Below are 19,804 nucleotides of genomic sequence, written 5' to 3' on the forward strand. Positions count from 1 at the left end.
CCCCTTCATGAAGCTGGGGGAACAAAGCTAGCACGTCTTAGGCCAGAGCTCTACTTAGCAGAACTCTCCAGAGCCCTGGAGAGGGTGCTGATAATTCCATGGAAATGCAGGCACAGTCTGCCCAGTTGGCTCGGCGGCGGCGGCGGAGTGGCTGGAGCTGCGGCGCTAGCGGGCCGCACGGCGGGACGCGGGGAGCGGCGGCGGCCGAGCGGGAGCAACATGGCGCCGGCGGGCGGGGGTGGGCGCCTGGGCGGTGGGCCGGTCCGAGGGCGCCTTCTCCTGGCGGCGCTGGTGCTGCTGGTGCTGCTGTGGACGCGGGGGGCCCGGGGCCAGGGCGACCCTCAGCGGGGCGCGATCTTGGGCATGCGGCTGGCGAGCTGCAACAAATCGTGTGGGATGAACCCGGATGGCATCATCTTCGTGTCCGAGGGCAGCACGGTGAACCTGAGGCTGTACGGCCACAGGCTGGGCTCCATCTCCAGCAACCTGATCTCCTTCACCGAGGTGGACAACTCCGAGGCCCCCCACAACTCCACGCACTGCCCCGAGTTGACCAAGGACCTGGTCGTCCAGCAGCTGGTCAACGTGAGCCGCGGGAACACGTCCGGGATGCTGGTGGTGCTCACCAAGTTCCTCCGGAGGAGCGAGAACATGAAGCTGTACGCGCTGTGCACCCGGGCGGGCGTGGACGGGCCCTGGCAGAGATGGATGGACAAGGACTCGCTGCTCTTCATGGTGGAGGAGGAGGGGCGCTTCCTGCCCCTCTGGCTGCACATCCTTCTCATTTTGGTGCTGCTAGTGCTGTCCGGCATCTTCTCTGGCCTCAACCTGGGGCTTATGGCCCTGGACCCCATGGAGCTGCGCATTGTGCAGAACTGTGGCACCGAGAAGGAGCGGCGCTATGCTCGCAAGATCGAGCCCATCCGGCGCAAGGGCAACTACCTGCTCTGCTCGCTACTCCTGGGAAACGTGCTGGTCAACACCTCCCTGACCATCCTTCTGGACAACCTCATCGGGTCCGGGCTCATGGCCGTGGCCTCCTCCACCATCGGCATTGTCATCTTTGGGGAGATTGTCCCTCAGTCCCTGTGCTCCCGACACGGTCTGGCTGTGGGTGCCAACACCATCATTCTCACTAAATTCTTTATGCTACTCACCTTCCCCCTCAGCTACCCCATCAGCAAGCTCCTGGACTTTGTCCTGGGCCAGGAGATTCGCACCGTTTACAATCGGGAGAAGCTGATGGAGATGTTGAAGGTGACGGAGCCCTATAATGACCTTGTGAAAGAGGAGCTCAATATGATCCAGGGGGCCTTGGAACTGCGGACCAAAACCGTGGAGGACATCATGACCCAGCTCCACGACTGCTTCATGATCCGCAGCGATGCCATCCTGGACTTCAACACCATGTCCGAGATCATGGAGAGCGGCTATACACGCATCCCTGTATTTGAAGACGAGCAGTCCAATATCGTAGATATTCTCTATGTCAAAGACTTGGCCTTTGTGGACCCCGATGACTGCACCCCCCTCAAGACGATCACCCGCTTCTACAACCACCCAGTGCACTTTGTCTTCCATGACACCAAGCTGGACGCCATGCTGGAGGAGTTCAAGAAGGGTAAGGCCTGAGCTGCTGTCCGGCTGCGTGTGGTCACGCCTCTGGCCAGTTTAGTGTGTGACAACCCTAGTGTTCCTTCCCTGGGACTCTGTCCATTTGCCCATCACTTCTAGGCCTCTGAGGTGAATGGTATTTGGGGCAGCCTTTGCTGTCTGCCAGGTCCTGTGCTTTGCTTCAGGTGAATCAGAGCTCAGCAAGGCCTCAGGGAGCCATCGACACAGGACAGATGGAGGCAGATGTCTTAAGGAGGCCAGCACAGGGGCACCAAGATTAGATTGCAAGTCTGATTGGGGTGTGGTGGGGAAGAGGGGGAACTGCGAAAACCTTCTCCTGGGCCAGAGTGCTGAGAAGAGCCTTAAAAAGTGGGGAGACTTGGTACTTAAGATAGAGGGAACCCCAGGGGAAGAGAACCTGAGTGGGGGCAAAGTGTGTGCTTGTGGCCCAGCAGGGGTGATAGACTGTGCAGGTCACTGGTCAGTGGGGAGAGACTGAGTCATTTAGGGCCTTGGGAAGAGCCTGAAAGTCAGGAGGGTAAGTGTGCTAGGAGCTGGGAGCTATGGAAGGTTTGTGAGCAGGGGAGTGACGTCACCGGAGCTCCTAGCCCACAGAAGCCAATTGGGAGCTCTCCGGATTGTGCCAAGTACTGCTTTTGACTCTTCAGCAGAAGCAGGCAGATTAAGTTTTGGTTATTGTTCTGCCTTTCCCAGGCGCCAAACATAAGCTTTCCTCCTGTGGTCTGCTGGAATCTTCAGCTGGCTTTTCGTCCCCTGTATTTTTTTCTCGCATGGCTTCTTGGCCTGTTCTCAGGTCATCAGGTACTTGGAGGGTTTACTCACCAGCCTGAGAGCTCAGGGCACACACACCTTTCCTTCTTCCAACAAACTTTCCTCCCACCTTTGCCACTCCAAGCCCTCAGAGTGGCAGTAAACAAGCCAATTATGAAGTAAAACCCTCCTAGGCCACAGGCAGTGAGTGAGGAGGCAGAAAGGGAGGCTCTTTGTGAAGGAATGGGGGAGGGGAAGAACGCATCCTAAACCTAGGACTTGGCTTGTTTCCGGTAGGTAGGGCTTCTGCTGGCTACCTCCCAGGCCACCTAGGGCCACGAGCAACTTCTTCGCCCCACCTAGCTGGGAGCAAGCCCAGACCCTTGTCAGTCGCTTCTGAAACACAGGATGCAGGGGAGCCTGAAACTGGAGGGGTCAGTGGGGTATGGAGGAGCTGGCCTGGCCAGGTTTGGTCTGAAAAGATGCTTGGGTTAGGCCGGAGTGGGGATTGGTACCTACCTTTTCCAGTTTGACAGACTGCATCTTAGCACCAGATTCGAGGAGGACTTGAGTGATGTAAGCCCCAGTGGAGACTGAAGGGGGAGCAGAGGGATGGAGACAGCTGGTGTTGATGGCACCACCTCCCGGGAGCTTTGGGTTGCAGACCCCAGAACTGTTTCTTCCAGGTTCCCTGAGCCTGGGACAGAAGAGCAGTGAGGCTCTGTTCCCCACCCCTACCCTGCAGCCTCTGGGTCTTGAGGACTTCTCTGTCTTTGATCCGGAACCTGGTTAGAACTCACCAGGGCTGCTTCTGCCTGCCTACCCCTAAGGTCTTTGGGACTGTTGCTGGTGATCCACCCTACAAGCATGTTTGCATCATTCAGCCCAGCTCGGATCCAGCTAGAGTGGATGGGTCTGGCCAGGCTTCCCGGGCCCTGATCAGCCGGGCTGAGCTCTCACAGGGTGGGAGCTTCCTGGGTCTTGCTTGGCAGGGCCATTGTTGGACTCTTTAAAAAAAAAAAAAAAAAGCCCCTTCATGAAGCTGGGGGAACAAAGCTAGCACGTCTTAGGCCAGAGCTCTACTTAGCAGAACTCTCCAGAGCCCTGGAGAGGGTGCTGATAATTCCATGGAAATGCAGGCACAGTCTGCCCAGTGCAGCACAAAGATGTGGGTATGACAGGATGGCCATCCCTAATGAATATACCCTGGGCTTCATGCCTGGTTACCTCCTAGTCTGTCTTCATTTACCCACTGCCATGCTGCCGGCCCCCACCTCCCAGTGTGGCCTCTCCCAGATCTTCCCATCTGGCATCTACCTTTTTAGTCTGAGGCCATCTAGGACGTGGCAGACACGTAGTGTACACCTGCAATTTAAGAGATTTTCTTTACAAATCTGGTGTTCGCAAGACTTTTTTTTTTTTTTTTTGCTAAGAAAAACAAGTGAGCACAGTTAATGCAGCCAGCATTGTCAGCACCATCAGAATCAGCTGGGGTGCTTTCCGTGGACCCTTCAGCACCTCCAAGTTGTGAGGCCCTGAGCTCTGCCAGTCTTGTAAGTTCGCTTTGTCTCCTCCTGGCTCCCCAGGATTTTATAAGGTCCTTGAGGGTAGGGATCCTGCTCCACTTGTGTTTTCACCACTCAGTGCATGGCAAGGAGAGGAACAGTAGGTGCTGACACACAGTGAGTGAGTCAAAGAATGGATGGATGAATGGATGGATAAAGGAACGGTGAATGGACAGTGACTGTCTGGCAAGCCCTACTGGTGTTCTTGCTGTTCCTTGAACGCACCCTAGGGCTCCCAGTCTGGGACCTTTGCCCTGCTCTTCCCTCAGCCTGGAATGTTCTCCCCAGGTGTTCTCCCTCACTCTCCACTCCCTCATGTCTGCTGCACCTTCACCAAGAAGGTGAGGCCTTCCTGTCACTCCATTCATATGGTAACCCCATCCCACCCTGACCTTCCTGATCTCTCCTGCCCCTCGCTGATTTTTCTTTGTCTCCTAGCATGTCTCACTTTCTAATTGCCATGTAATTAATGTTGACTGTTTTGTTTATTGTCATATCCTCCCACTGTAATGTTAAGTTCCAAAGGTCAGGGTCCTCTGTTTTGCTCGCTGATGTGTCCCTAGCCCCTGGAATGGTTCTTGGCACAGAGAAGACCTCAATAAAAAGTGATTGAATGGGTGAATGACCTGTCAGGTTTGAGAGAAAGAGTTATGCCCATTTTAGTAGCGTTAGGATTTTGAGGGGCTGGTAAGGGATAAAGAAAAGTGGGTGCTTGATTTTTCCAGCTGTGCCAAGAAAGATAGGAGGAGCGCCTGCAATGACCTGTGTATTAATGGTTTGGGTCAGGGTCTGAGAAGCAGTCTGGGGTCTTGAGTGTGATGCATAATTCCCCTTCCCCATGCCTCAATTTCTCTGTAAGCGGTCTGTGACCATCAGGAATTAGTGGAAGTCACGAGTATGCTCCTGCACACTTAGAGACGGGCATGTTCCGCTCAACTGAAGCAAGGGGCTGCCAGCTTCCTGCTGCTTCTGCCTCCCAACTAAAGACAGTTATCATTTCGTATTTACTGAACGTTATACTTTGTGTCAGACACTGTACCAGGCACTGCAGGACCTCAGGGAGAGACCCTCCAGTTGGGGAGAGCTGTAAGGGCACTGAAAGAGAGGCTCATGCGGTGTGAACTTTGGTCCTTCCACTTAAACCTCACCTAGAACTGTTTGCTGTGGGGTGTTGTTGTTTGTCTACAGCTGGAAATCTTAGAACAAAAGCTCCCTGGCCTATTCCTGGCCCAGCCACATTTTTCCTGCATGGCAGATGCTCTCCCTGGCCCTGGATGCAAAGTATGAATGAACTCTTCCAGAGGGGTGCAGGAGGTTGGAGGGGTGCGGGAGGTCGTTGAATCCCACCTTCCAGCTTTCCATTGTGCCCCTCCTGTGACATTCCTTCCCTTCCCAGGCATTTAAGCTTCTCTAGTCCTATCTTTCCCCACCCACTTTATAACCTTCTGGCCCCCTGTGAAGAGCTGGGTCTAAACCCAGCTAGGTCACTGACCCACAGGTGACCTGGGACCTATTACTGCTCATAGAAAGTGCGTGGGTTTTATATTGGCAGGGGGAAAAAAGCTAGAAATATTTTAATTAAAAATTCCCATGTTTTCATCTATGCCACATCACATTTCCTCACCTACTTACTTTTATTCCTGAAGCAACTTTGGAAAGTTAACAAAAAAACACTGCATAATTTTGCATTCACTTTTGCTTCCCACCATCTGCCTGCCACACTCAGTATCTTATTTCCCCATTTGCCTCTTCTTTCCTTCCTTCCTTCCTTCCTTCCTTCCTTCCTTCCTTCCTTCCTTCCTTCCTTCCTTCCTTCAACAAGCATCTTGTTTTGAAGCCTGTGTGTTAGACAGACCCTGTGCTCACTGTTGGGGGCCAGAGAGGACTCACAGCCCTGTTCCCAGAACTCCCAGGGAGACAGCCATGTAAACAGCCCAGCTGTGCACCGCTCAGGTCTGTGCCATGGGGCCAGGCCTGTGAGGACTGGTCCTCGGAGATGTCAGGGCCAGCAAGCCGTTGTGAACAGCTGAGGTTTCTGGTTGGGGTTCAGGTTGACGGTGTTGTCGTGTAGCGTAAGTGGGGAGAGGAGGGAGCAGAGCCAGTTTAGTGGTGCTGGGGTGAATAACAATGGTGTGACCCTTTATTGGACTCCTCTGTGCCCAGCCTCGTGCATGCCTGAGCTTCTCACACTTGACCATGCGCCTGGACTGCCTGGGCGTTTTGTTAACATACAGGTTTGTAGTTAGTGGGCTTGGGTGTGGCCTGTGAGGCTGCGTGTCTGACAATCTTAGATGATGCTCACACTTCTGGTCCTGGGCCCCACCGAGCCGCATAGCACAAGGGTGAGCCCATTCTGGCAGGTGAGCAGGTGAAGTGCCGTGTGGGGCCAGGCCCAGGCCCAGAGGTTTGGGATTAGCCGAGAGCAGGCAGAAGCCTGGCCCAAGTGGCTCCTGGAAGGGACAAGAAAGAGCCAGGTGGGCACAGTTTGGGAGGCTGTCCCACAGAGTTCAGGTAGGGTGAGGGCTGAGCACAGACTGTGGCTGGACCACGGAGTCTCAGGTGCTGGGATAGGACAGGCTGCCTCCAGTAGGGGCGAAGGCAGCTGTGCGCCCGATCTCAGACAGCTCCACTCAGAAATGGGCTGGACTGGGCGGTGATTTGATCTCAAGAAGCTGCCTGGGGGCGAATGTATCTGAGAGAGTGACAGGAGCTGCCTTCTGGGGCAGAGGTGCCAGCGGAGCAGCTGACAACACGCTGGCTGGGCTCCTCCGCACCTCCTCTGTAGTGCGGTGCTTGCGGGCACAGAGCTTGGCACCTCTTCCCCTCACTGGCATCACACAGTCTGTGGGCAGCTTCCACCCAGGAGCCAGGACTGGGAGCCGTTTCCCCAGTGTTCTGTTTACAGTTCTGTCCTAACGATGTCATTTGTGTCCTGGAAGGTGCTGCCTTTTATCTAGGCCCCAAGAAGAGCTTAGACCACCTCGAGATCATACCGGTGTTTACCTTTCAAAGTCTTGTATTTTTCATTAGGAAGCCTAGCTTCAGAGTTTTCCTGGGCACCTCTGGTCAGGACAGGAGCTATCGATCAGATGTTTAACCTTGAAAATAGATGGGTGCACAGAAACACAAAGCCACCCAACTGTCCTGTGGGGGAAGTGAATAAGGGGCTCATCCTGCCAGCAGAAGTCTGGGAAGACACTCCAGAGGAGGGGACATTGCAGCTGGATCTTGAAGGATGAATAGACGCGGCCTTTCCCACTTCTGTGCCTCTTGTTCTGGGAGAACTTGGACTAGACCACAGGATGAGACATGAGCTTATCAGGTTTTGGTGCCAACTTAGGGTAAAGCTGCTTTTGCCTCTTGTCACTGCTTCTCAGCCCTTTCTAGAGGGGCTTCGAGGTCAGGCCACCGCGTGCCTTCTCACTCAACCCTTTCCCCCATGCTGGTGCTGTCACGTAGATGAGCCAGGGAGTGGAACAACAAGGACAGCTTGAGGGAAAGGAATGGCCCCAGGTGTAGCGTGTTCCCTCTGGTCCTGGTCTCCTGGAGGGCAGGGGCAGTGAGAGTTTATCAGACTCTCTCCTACAGGCCATGCAGCCAGGGGAGGGTGGACCAGGCCCTTCTGTCACTGTCACGGTGACTGATTTTAGCAGAGCCACCTGGTTCCTTCAGCTTGTCGTAGGCTGTCTCTCAAGGTCTCCCTTTCCTCTCATGGGGTGTTTGAACTTCTCAGCAGAACTTGCCAGGAGGGTGTGAGGGTTATGGAATTTCTGTGAGGTGCCCAAGATAGCGTGGCCCCCAGCTACGAGGATGGGGAGCAGCTTTCTGAAGCTGTTGCTGCCATTTGATGCAGCCCTAGTCCTCTCCTGTGCGCCACCTTACCTTCCATGAGGCACAGCTGCTCTGGGACAGGGTACTGGCCTGTCTTGTACCTCAGGTTACCCGTCTCGTCACACCTGCATGTGCTGAGACATCCCACTGTCAAAGGCTTTGCAGCCAAAGAAGGGACTCCTAGCTCATTTCATAGATGTGAGTCTGGACTCCTTAGTCTGTTGTTGATCCATTTATCACGTGATTTTCTTTTAACTAGTGGTTATAATAAGAGAGGTACAGCGCATGGTAAGAACTTTAGAAAACACGAAAATCTAAAACACAACACACAAGCCTGTGACCTAGAAAGAACTACTTTTAATATTTTGATTTATTGTAATAACTTAGAAATTTAAGGTTTATTTTTTTTTAAGTTTAAAAAATCTTGTAACAAACAGCAATATCAAAACCATTTTCATTTTCATAGCCATGCTGTCTCCCATTAGTTGCCCATATGTATTTTCACACTGAAATCACAATCTCCCAATAATTTTGTGTCCTGCTGTTTTGGAACAGTTTAAATTGGATCTTCAGGTTTCTCCTCTGATAAGCAGTAAAACCCTTTCTTATTTCTGGGATTGTGGGGAGGAACATCTAGGAGGATTTCCACAGGCTGAAGGCTGGGGTGATAGGTGAGCCCAGAGGGCTGGGGTGTACAACTGCAGCCTGTTTTGTGGGGGTTAAGCCTGGCGTTGCTGGACCATTTGCCCCAGGGCACAGCTGGAGCCTCTTCCACGCTGTAGGGCCCTCTCACCAGCCCTGGGCAGGGACCTGGGCAGGGTTCTCGACAGACTGGTTTCCCTGCTCTCTGGAATGCTTGGTCTCCAGCCAGCAGGAGCCAGGAGCCTGGGATGGCAGGGGTTTCTCCCCCTAAACCCCAGGTAGGCTCACTCCCCCACACTCACCGAGTGCACACACACTCACCCCAACACACATAGGCTCACTCCCACACCCTTGTGTGCACACACACTCACCGACACACACAGACAGGCTCACTCCCACACACTCACTAAGTGTACGAGGTCTGACAGGTTTGCGAGCTCGCCCTAGAAAAAGTGCTATATACCTCATTGCTGAAGATCACTATGGTCACCTTCAAAGTACTCCCCTTGGGAAGCTATGCACTGACGCCAGTGCCTAGTCCACCCTTCAAAGCAATTTTGGAACTCTTTTTTTGAAATGGCCATCAGAGCTGTGGTCGTATTACCCTTGATGTCCTGAATGGCATCAAAATGTCTTCCTTTCAATATTTCCTTTGTCTTCGGGTAAAGAAAGAAGTCATTGGGGGCCAGATCAGGTGAGTAGAGAGGGTGTTCCAATACAATTATTTGTTTGCTGACTAAAAACTCCCTCGCAGACAGTGCCATGTGAGCTGGTGCATTGTTGTGATGCCAGAGCCATGAATTGTTGGCGAAAAGTTCAGGTCGCCTAACTTTTTCACGCAGCCTTTTCAGCATTTCCAAATAGTAACCTTGGTTAACTGTCCAGTTCATACAAATTCATAATGAATAATCCCTCTGATATAAAAAAAATGTTAACAACATCATTGTAGGAAGTTCACGAACTTAATTGGCAGACCTCATACACACACTCACCAACACACAGATAGGCTTACTGCCATACACTCACCCCCCTACACCCACAGAGACAGGTACACACACACACACACTCACCCCACACACACAGAGACAGGCCCACTCCCACATACACTCCCCACTACAGAGACAGGCCCACACATGCACTCTCCTTATCCACACACACATACACTTACCCATACACACAGGCAGGCTCATACACATGCACTCTCCCACAAACCCATATTCACCTCCCACACACACTGAGACAGGCTCACACACATACACACTCCCCCTCACACACACAGAGTACAGCTTACACACATATACACCCCCTACAGATGCTCACCCACATACACACTCACTCCCCACACAGCCAGGCTCACCCACATATACACTCCCGCCCACACACACACTTACCTCCCTATACACAGGCAGGCTGACTCACACACATGTATCCCCTCCTGCAGGCACTCACACTCCCCCACCCGCCCCATCACCCCTCCTACACAAACACACATGCTCAGTCACCTGGAGTCCTGCTTCAAACTTATATCCATCTGATCAAACTTCCCTAAAAGTAGGTTAAAAATTGAGCAAATGTTATGCTGTGGAGTTTATTTCATGAAAGGCTCAAAATGGTGATTGACTCCTGGTCTGAGAAAATTTCTTCTTGCTGGGGGTGTGGTCGTCCCCATGAATGACAGCACCAGCTCAGAGGGAGGTGGTGAGGACTAGATAGGGAGGCACTGAAGGGCTCTCAGGTCAATGCCTGGTGCCATATCCTCATGCAGTCATTGTTCGCTGCTTTAAGAATCGCTGTTACCACCCTCCGAAAGGTGCCCCAGTTGGCGCTGGCACCAACTTGGGCCATGGCGGTTCTCACACTGGCTCAGATGGCAGGCTGCCCCACTGTCTGGGCGTAGTGCCTTTCTTGGAATTACAAATACACCGAGGTCAAAAGAGCCCACTCCCTCCGGTATATAAATTACCTGCTAATTCCGATGCTGTCTTATCCGGACCTCATGTGTATGTTAAGGGTAACAGAAGTCAGAGCTTAAGGAAAAACCATATGGAGGAAGAACTTAGAGCGGAGGCACTTCATTTACTTATGTTTCCTGCAGATTGGAAAACGTTAAGCCTGCCATTTGCCAGCACACCGGTGTTCTGAGGGCACCTCAGGAGAGCTGTTCAGGAGTCGGGCAGGGAAGGACCTGGTCACGTTGACTTGTGGACCTCTGCCTGGGTCAGGCTCTCCAGTCGCAGCTCCCTCCCTGGTGTCCCAGTGAGGGCGGGAAGAGACTATGGTAGAAAGGGGGATCAAGGGCACAGAGACTCCCCAGGAAGCCCATGGTCCCTGGAAATGCCCGAGCCCCAGAGCTCTGGGACAGGGTAGGGCTGAGAGTGTGGGTGGGATGGAGAGAGTCCTCGTTCATAGTTAGCCAGCACTGAATACTCACCTAGTCCTCCAGTCACTGGAGGTGGGGAAACTGAGGCTCAGAGAGACTGACAGTCTGCTCCAGCCACATGACAGCTAAGTGGCAACCCCAGACAGCTCCCCTGGGCTCCTCTCCAGAGGCCAAGCTCTTAACCACTGTACTGCATCACTTCCCAGTGATGTCGTAGATATTAAGAAAGACACCAGAAGACTGGGATGCTCCAGTAACTCCAGGTTGGAAAACTTACTGTCAGTTCTCGATTTTTAAAAATTGAGATGTAATTGACATATAACATATTACTTTCAGGTGTACAATGTAATAATTACAAATTTGTATCTATTGCGAAATGGTCACCACCGTAAGTCTAGGTACAATCCATCACTGCACATAGTTACACAATTTTTTTTCTTGTGATGAGAACTCTTAAGATCTGCTCTCAGCAATTTTCAAATATGCAGCACAGTATTATTAACTAGTCATCACACTGTATGTTACATCCTCAGGACTTATCTGTCTTATAACTGGGAGTTTGTACCTTTTGACACCCTTCATCCATTTGGTGTCATGTTCGCCCCCACCCAGCCCCTTCCCCGGCCTCTGGCAGCCACACCTAGATTTGCTTTAAAGTGAACTTTTTGTAGAGGCAAAGTACATAAATCTCAAGTATACAGCTTGATCGTTTTTTTTTCACAAAGGAACGCCCTTGAACTTACCCCTGAGCTCAGGAAACAGACCATTACCAGAAGACTAGAGGTCCCCCCACATCCCCTTCCAGTCACTACCCCCGTCCATCCTCCCTCTCCAACCCCACCCCCCAGTGTCCTGGGTTAGTTTTTTCTGTCTCTAAACTTGTGTGACTCACACAGTGCGTTTTTGTGTGTGTCCTGCTTAATGTCATGGTGATGCCCTTGGTCCTCTGTGCAGCTCTGTAGCTCAGCCTTCCCGTTGCAGTGTGATACTCCACGATAGAAGCATACTGTGATGGTGCTGTTGGTGGCTGTTTGGGTTGTCTCCAGTGTGGGACTGAGAGCACTGTACAGGTCATGTGGTGCTTGTACATGTGCACATCGTTGGGAGTGGAACTGCTAGGGCCTAGTGTGGGTGTGACGAGATGGCTCTCATTAGGCCCTCACCTCCGGGACTGTTGGCTATTTATTAGTCTATCTTATTTTAGCCAGTCAAGTGTGTGCTGCTATTTCAGTGTGATTTTAGTATAGATTTTCCTAGTGCCATCCATTATGGTCAGTGCCTTTGACACCCTGTTTCAGATTCTAATAGGTCTTGATATTTGTGATGTCAGGCACTTTGTTCTTTGTTCTTCAAGATTGTCTTGACTTTTCTTAGCCTTTCTCTTGGGAATTTTATGGACTTGCATTGACTCTAGAGATCAACTTGAAGGGTCGACATCTTTATATTAACGATCTTTTATCCCTCCGTGTATTTATGTCCTCTTCATTTCTTACAAGAATATTTTATCATTCTCTGTGTAGAAGCCGTACCCAATTTTTCTTAGTTTATTCCTAGGTATTTGGTGATTTTAAGTGGTGTCTTTTTTGATTTTAAAAATTTTTTTTATTAGTTTCAGGTGCACAAAACAATGCAATAGCCAGACATTTCACTCCCCCCACACACAAAGTGACAACTCCCCTCCCCAATCTACTGCCCCCCTGACATTGTAAATATCTATTACAATTCCATGACTATTCTCTATGCTGAACTCCATATCCCATAACTGTATATATATTAAATTATAGTTGGCATACAGTATTAGTCAGCTTCAGCTTCAGTTGTACAGCGCAGTGGTCTGGCATTAAGTGGTGTCTTTAAATTTTTATTTTCCAAATGTTTGTTGCAGACTATTCCAACTGGGGTGGGCTGCAGTTCACTTCAGACAGCAACCAACAGCATTACTAGGTTTCACAGGTCTGGCGGGGGGCTCAGCTCTTCACCTGCTTCATTTGCCTCACTTCAAATGCCAGCCACAGGTGGGGTCCTCCGGCTATAAATTCAGGGGTTCTGACAGCCCAGTCAGGTTCAATAATTCACTGAATGACTCACAGTGACTCAGGAAAATGCTGCATTTATGATGAGTTTTATTTGAAAGGACACACACAGGATGAGGGCTGGCAGTCTCAGAGGCAGGGCTTCCACGCCCTCTGCCCCTCGAATCAGGGTGTGTCATCCTCCTGGCACATCAGTATGTTCACCAACCAAGAAGTTCCTCTGAGCTTTGGGGCCAAGAGTTTCTATCAGGATTTCAGTGCCTGGTCATGATTGATTAGATTGTTTGTCTTTTTAAAAAGATTTTATTGGGGAATTGGGGGAGGGGAACAGTGTTGGGGAATCGGGGAAGGGGACCAGCCAAGTTGTTGTCCTTCATTCTTCGTGTGGAGGGTGCCAGTCGCCATCTGGCTTCCCGTCGACAGCTCATGGCCTCTAAGCTCAAGGTGCTGTGCTCAATCTTAGTTGCGGGTGGGTGTAGCCACCATCCCATGTGGGAGTGGAACCAGCAGCCTTGTTGTTAAGAGCACACGCTCTATCCACTGAGCCATCTGGGCGGCAGCTCAGCTCAAGGTGCCGAGTCCAGTCTTAGTTGAGGGTGGGCATAGCCCACCATCGAACAGGCAATCTTGTTGTTACACCAGCTGAGCCATCCTGCCACCTGTTGGCAGCTCAGTGGCAGCTCAGCTCAGGTGCAGCATCACTGGCCCATGTGGGAATCGAACTGGTGGTCCTGTTGCTCAGAGCTCGCGCTCTTAAGCCAACTCTTAACCAACTGAGCCACTTGGCTGGCTGATTAGATTGTTGATTGAGCCCCAATCTCCAGCTCCCACTTCCACTCCCTTCCCTGGAAGTTGGCAACTGAGAGTGTTTGTCCTGGATCTTGGGGCCTGCCTGGTGTCATGTCATTAGCATAACAAAAAAACTACAATCTCCCAGGAAAGTCCAAAGACTAAATAAATATTTTATTGTACCACATGAGTATAGAGAAATAACAGTTAATTCTTATATAGTGACCTTGAATCCATTGGCCTTGCTAAATTCTAGCTCATTAATCCTAACAGTTTACTTTAGATTTTCTACACACATAATTATGTTGCCTGTAAATAATGGCATTTTTATTTAATTATTGCTAAACTATACATTTTATATCTTGTTCTTGCCTTGCTTCACTAGGACATCTGGTGACTGGGCATCACTGTGTCATCCTAGGTCTCGGGGAAGCTTTCACATTTATTACTAGGCATGATTTTGCTGTAGGTTTTCTTTATCAGATCAATCAAGTTTCCTTCTCTTCCTAGTTTGCTAAGAGTTTTTATAATGAATAGATGTTGAATTTTACCAAATGCCTTTTGAATATCTGTTGAAGTGATTGTTTAATAATTAAGTCTTTTTCCCTCTTACAACTAATATCCCGGCTTAGGTGAGCAAGTCTGAATATACCAGGTACTCCCCCTGGCCCTCTTCCCCCCACCCCTGCTTCTGCTGCTCCAACCAGCAAAGGTCTCGCATTATCAGGTCAGTGCTACTGTAGATTTGCTCCCTCTTCAGGTTTTTATATCAGGGACTAAAACAATTTTCATAGTAAATTTGGAAACACTTGGCATATGATTCCCAATTACCAACTGGGGTTCATCAAGGAAAACAGAAAGCTTTTTCTTTTCTTTGGGAAGGGGATAGTTCAGTAGAAAGCTAGTCGCAGACGTAATGTAGCTGGATCTCAGTGAGCTGAGTGTTTAGCAGGATTTCCTGTTACACCTTCAGGACTAACCCGGGACACGTGGGCCTAGTCATTGTGGTTCAGCTTTGAGATTGATTGCCCGTAGGTATTACCTGGTTGCACACATAGGTCCAAGAATGGGTGCCTCACAGGCAGCATCAGGGAGCTGTGGGTCTAAGTAGAGGTATGAGAAGGAAGGGGTGCCTCCTGCAGGGGAAAGGGCTAGGGGGCTCCTGCAAAGAGAGCACTGGGTGGGAAGGGAGAAGCAGGTTAGGTTGTGCCAAGTGTCCAAAGTCAAAAGGTGGGAACCCGGAGGCCCCTTCTGATCATTCGCCCCGCCCTACCTGTGCTCATTGGCCTTTGGGCCAGTGTCTTTTTTCCATTTCATTTTCCTCTGCTGCCTATAAACACTGTGTTCCTCCCTGCCCTCTGGACTGTCCCTGGTCCCTGGCTGTGTCCTCTCGGAGAGGTTCCTGCATCACTGAGGATGCAGACTTCAGCATCTGAACTCATGCCTTAGGAAACTAAAAACCTGTCCTGACCCAGCGATTCCCCTTCTAGAAATCTATCTCATGGACATGGAGATATAACCCAAACATACTTATTACAAGGATTTTCATAATGGCAGAAAGAGGGGAAGGGCCCTGTTCAAGAGCCCAGTGGGGCTTGGCATTATGTACACATGGGCACAATGAGGTATGATGAGGCCATTCAGGTTACAAAATACCCTTATGACATGGGAAAATACAAAGAATAATATTATGATACAAAGAATATATTGTAAAATTTTATCTATGTTTGTTAATTTTAAAGACCAGAGAAAATACTCAGTTAACAGTAGTTGTCTTTAGAAGGCAGGATCATGAATGATTTTAATTTCCTTCTTTCCACTTTTGTTACCAGTACCAGGAGAAAAATCATGTAAAAAAAAAAAATCGAGAAGACATTAGAACACTGTTGATGACCTTAAGGAATTACTGTATATATTTAGGTGTAGTAATACTATTGGGGTTCTTTTTTTTTTAAGATTTTTATTGGGGAATTGGGGGATGGGAACAGTGCAGGGGAATTGGGGGAAGGGGAACAGACAAGTTGCTGTCCTTTTGTTCTTCAGTCTAGTTGTGGAGGACGTTGCTTCACTGGCCCAAGTTGGCACCATCATTGCTCTCTTCCCGGGCGAGGCAGATCAGTCGCCGGCTTCTGGACGGCCGCTCACTGCGGCTGCTGGCCACTCACGCTGGCTGCTGGCTACACATGGTAGCCGATGGCAACCCACTGCCACAGGGGCTGCAGCCTATGCCGTCGCCGGCGACTCATGGCAGCCCAGCTCCAGGTTGAGCTGTTGTTCAGCATCTTAGCTGTGGAGGGCAGTGTCACTGCCCTCATATGTGGGATCCGAACCAGGGCCCTCTGGCATCCCAAGCCAGTTCTTAACCATCGAGCCACTATTGGGGTTTTGCTTTTTAAAAAAGTCTTTATCTTATAGAGATACTTGCTAACATGCTTGTAAAATTTATAGACTTCATAGATAAAATCTGGGATTTGCTTCAAAATAAAGCCAGTGGAGTGGGTGGACTGAAAGAGAAAACACAATTGGCCAGAGGAGTTAATTGTTTAAAGTTAGGTGAAGGGCCCTGAAGGTGTAATTATATTATTTCCTTCCTTTTGTATCTACTTGATATTTTCTATAATAAAAGGTTAAAAAATTAGAGACTACGGGCTAAGAGAAAAATCAAAGGCATGAAGACCTGCCCTCCTTCCCCCAAGGTGAGAGACCAGCCTTAGGGTCTCCTGACACCTGCTTGTCAACAGCTTTACACTTAGGGCTCTCTGCTTAAAAGAAGGCTGTTTGGAATCCCAGCTTTCTCACCCCTCCTGGTGTGGTCCTCCCAGGAAGAGTGGGGTCAGTCCTGAGATACTTGTGTGGAGCAGCAGCAGGCCCGCAGGCGCAGGCCCCCGTCCCCAGAACCTGCTCACCATGCTCACCGCATGCTCACCCTGACTGTTCTGCAGCTGGGAGGAAGTGGGCCCCAAGGGAACACCCTGGTGTCTACTGTGGGAAGGGACAGCTAAAGCCTGGCCATCTTTACAGGGCTGTTCTAAAGGGAGCTCTCCAAACTTTTGTGATCACACACCCTATTAGAAAAAAATTTTAAATTTGTACCTCCATTCATTCAAAAGGTATAGACATGTACTATTTTCTAATATATATGTTATAAAAACAAACATTTTTAAAAATACTTTTTTATTGGGGAACAATGTGTTTTTCGGGGAACAGTGTGTTTTTTCCAGGACTCATCAGCTCCAAGTCAAGTTGTTGTCCTTCAATCTTAGTTGTGGAGGTTGCAGTTCAGCTCCAAGTCCAGTTGCCATTTTCAATCTAGTTGTGGTGGGGGTGGGGGGGGGCTGGCACAGCCCACCATCCCATGCAGGAGTCAAACCGGCAACCTTCTTGTTAAAAGCACATGCTCTGACCAACTGAGCCGTCTAGCCACCCACTGGCCGCTCAGCTCAAGTCTCCATGTTCAATTTAGTTGCAGGGGGCGCGGCCCACCATCCCATGCAGAAGTTGAGCTGACAACCTTCTTGTTAAGAGCATGCGCTCTAACCAACTGAGCCATCCGGCAGCCCACCGGCAGCTCGGTTCAAGTCATTGTATTCAATCTAGTTGCGTGGAGGGCACAGCTCACTGGCCCATGTGGGAAACGAACTGGCAACCCTGTTGCTCAGAGCATGCACTTTAACCAATTAAGCCACCCAGTCGCCCCCAAACAGACATTATTTAAACAGGTGAAGATGAAATAACCATAATTTTTACATGTCTTGCTGATAGTTAACATTCATATCTTTTCGAGCACATATTTTATATAATTTCTCAAGGCACAAAATACCCTTACGGTGGGATTCATCAGTACTGACAGTGGCTATACGTCTGTTTCAGATCGTTTTCTTAACAGCTTTGATGCTCTGGCCAAGCGCTCTGCCCAGACTCCTGGCTCCTGCTTGCCCTTGCAAATTGACAGGCTGGCAGGGGTGGAGAGGGTGGCGTCTGGCCTCCGTAGGCCCTTGTACTTGCTTATTCCTGGGACTTCCATGGTCAGGGACCCTGTCAGCCTGTGATTAAACAAAAGCTGAAGTTGCTTATTTATTTTGGATGAGTCTCCCCTTCGCAGACCCTGTTCTGAAAGGCCCCACACAGCTGGTTGGGGCTATCTTCTGTGTTGTTCGTGTGTCTTGCTCAGGATGGCAAGGTCTGTCTTCTGCGAAGTCTCAAGAAATCCTTTTACCTGTGGACCGTGGGCCACCGTGTCTGCGTCTCCATTTCTCTTTTTCATGAGGCTGTCTTTCTATCACTTTCTCTCTTGTTTTCTGTTGTACTCTCTTTATCTCTTTGTCTGGCCTTCCATTTTCATTTCTTTCCTTTAAAAACATAACCAGCTATAATGCCATCTTTTCATGGGTGATATTTATTGAATAACTGACTTGTTGAGCACCTGCTGTAAATTTAGCCTCATGCTAGGGGTCGAGGAATGAATCAAGAAACGCTGACTATAATTTACGCTGGTGAGAGTGTAAACTGGGCCCCCTACTCTATGGAAGGCGATTTGGAGGTGTCTAAAAACTTAGCCAATGCACGAGCCCTTTGGCCTACTAACTGCACATCTATAAATGTATTGTCATGGCATGCAGGTCAAAGGATGGATGTACAGGGACAGTAGAAAAAACTGGAAACAAGCAGAAGGGGGACGGTTAGGTCCATCCTGGCGTCTACCAGTGAACTGTTCCACAGGGGAATTGAACCGAGCTTAAAAAGTAAAATTAAAGTAATATATTTATGGGGGCTGGCCGAGTGGCTCAGTTGGTTAACAGCGTGAGCTCTGAGCAACAGGGTCGCTGGTTCGATTCTCACATGGGCCAATGAGCTGTGCCTGAGCTGAGCTGCCTCTGACCTGCCGACAGGCAGCCAGATGGCTCAGTGGTTAGAGTATGCGCTCTTAGCAACAAGGTTTCCAGTTCGACTCCTGTATGAGATGGTGGGCTATGCCCACCTGCAGCTAAGATTGAACACAGCACCTTGATCTGAGTGGCCGCAAGCTGCCGATGGGTGGCCGGATGGTGACTAGACTTGGAGCTGAGCTAGCTGCGCCCTCCACAACTAAGGTTGCAGGACAACAACTTGGCTTTTCCCCTTCCCCAATTCCCCAACACTGTTCCCCTCCCCCAATTCTCCAATAAAATCTAAAATAAATAAATAAAGTAATAAAGTAATATATTTATTGTAGAAAAGTGGAAAATGATTAAGAAATGAAAGCCATCCTTATCCCACCATCCAAAATGTGCCTATTTTTGGTGCATCTTATTCTAGTAAATCAGCAGTGAACTACGAGGTGTGATCACAAAATACAGTGAGTGTTTAAATTAAAAAAAAAATTATTACAGTAAAAGGCACATTGCCACTAATCCCCCTCACTTGAACACACTTATCCCATCGTTCTTGTCACTTTCTGAAGCAGTTCTGGAAGTCCTCTTTCATAAGTGTCTTTAGTTGCACTGTTGTGGCTGCCTCGATGTCCTGAATTGATTAAAAACTTTTACCTTTCATGGTCATTTTGACTTTGGGAAAGAGCCAGAAGATGCACAGTGCCAGATCCGGTGAATAAGGTAGATGAGGACACACCATAATGTTTTTATTTTGACAGAAAATTGCCGTACCAGAAGCGACGTATGACATGGAACCTCCCCGTTGTGATCACAAAATACCGTGAATGCTGCTGCCGAGTGCCATCCAACGGAAAAGCAGGGATCTTTAATACAGGAAGCGCATGTTGAACCTTAGTAACAGTGTGTTACAAGTTTCAGCTTGTTTGGTGCAATCGAGTGTGAGCTATGGTTGAGAGAAGGTGTGTTTTAAAGTGTGCTGTAAATCATCCTCCATCATGACAACACTCCATGTCACACATCACTTCTGGTATATGGCAATTTCTGTCAAGTAAAAACATTACGGTGTGTCCTCATCCACCTTTTTCACCGGATCTGGCACCGTGTGACTTCTGGCTCTGACCCAAAGTCAAAATGATTCAGGACATTGAGGCAGCCATGACAGTGCAACTAAAGACACTCATGAAAGAGGACTTCCAGAACTGCTTCAGAAAGTGACAAGAATGATGGGATAAGTGTGTTTGAAGCGAGGGGGAGTATTTGAGGGGTATTAATGGCAATGTGTCTTTAACTGTAACAATTTTTTTTGTT

General features: G+C 49.6%; 1 protein-coding gene across 1 annotated transcript in view; it reads left to right on the forward strand.

Moving 5' to 3' along the window:
- Positions 1-129: 129 nt before the first annotated feature.
- The window catches only part of CNNM4 (cyclin and CBS domain divalent metal cation transport mediator 4), a 36,477-nt gene continuing 16,802 nt past the window's right edge, over positions 130-19,804 (forward strand). The window contains exon 1 of the mRNA XM_019660076.1: positions 130-1,621. Within this exon, the coding sequence (XP_019515621.1) occupies positions 220-1,621 (1,402 nt within the window). The 5' untranslated portion in view covers positions 130-219. The remainder of the gene's footprint in view (positions 1,622-19,804) is intronic.

The sequence above is a fragment of the Hipposideros armiger genome, unplaced genomic scaffold (assembly GCF_001890085.2).
Source record: "Hipposideros armiger isolate ML-2016 unplaced genomic scaffold, ASM189008v1 scaffold_310, whole genome shotgun sequence".
Taxonomy (NCBI): Eukaryota; Metazoa; Chordata; class Mammalia; order Chiroptera; family Hipposideridae; genus Hipposideros; species Hipposideros armiger.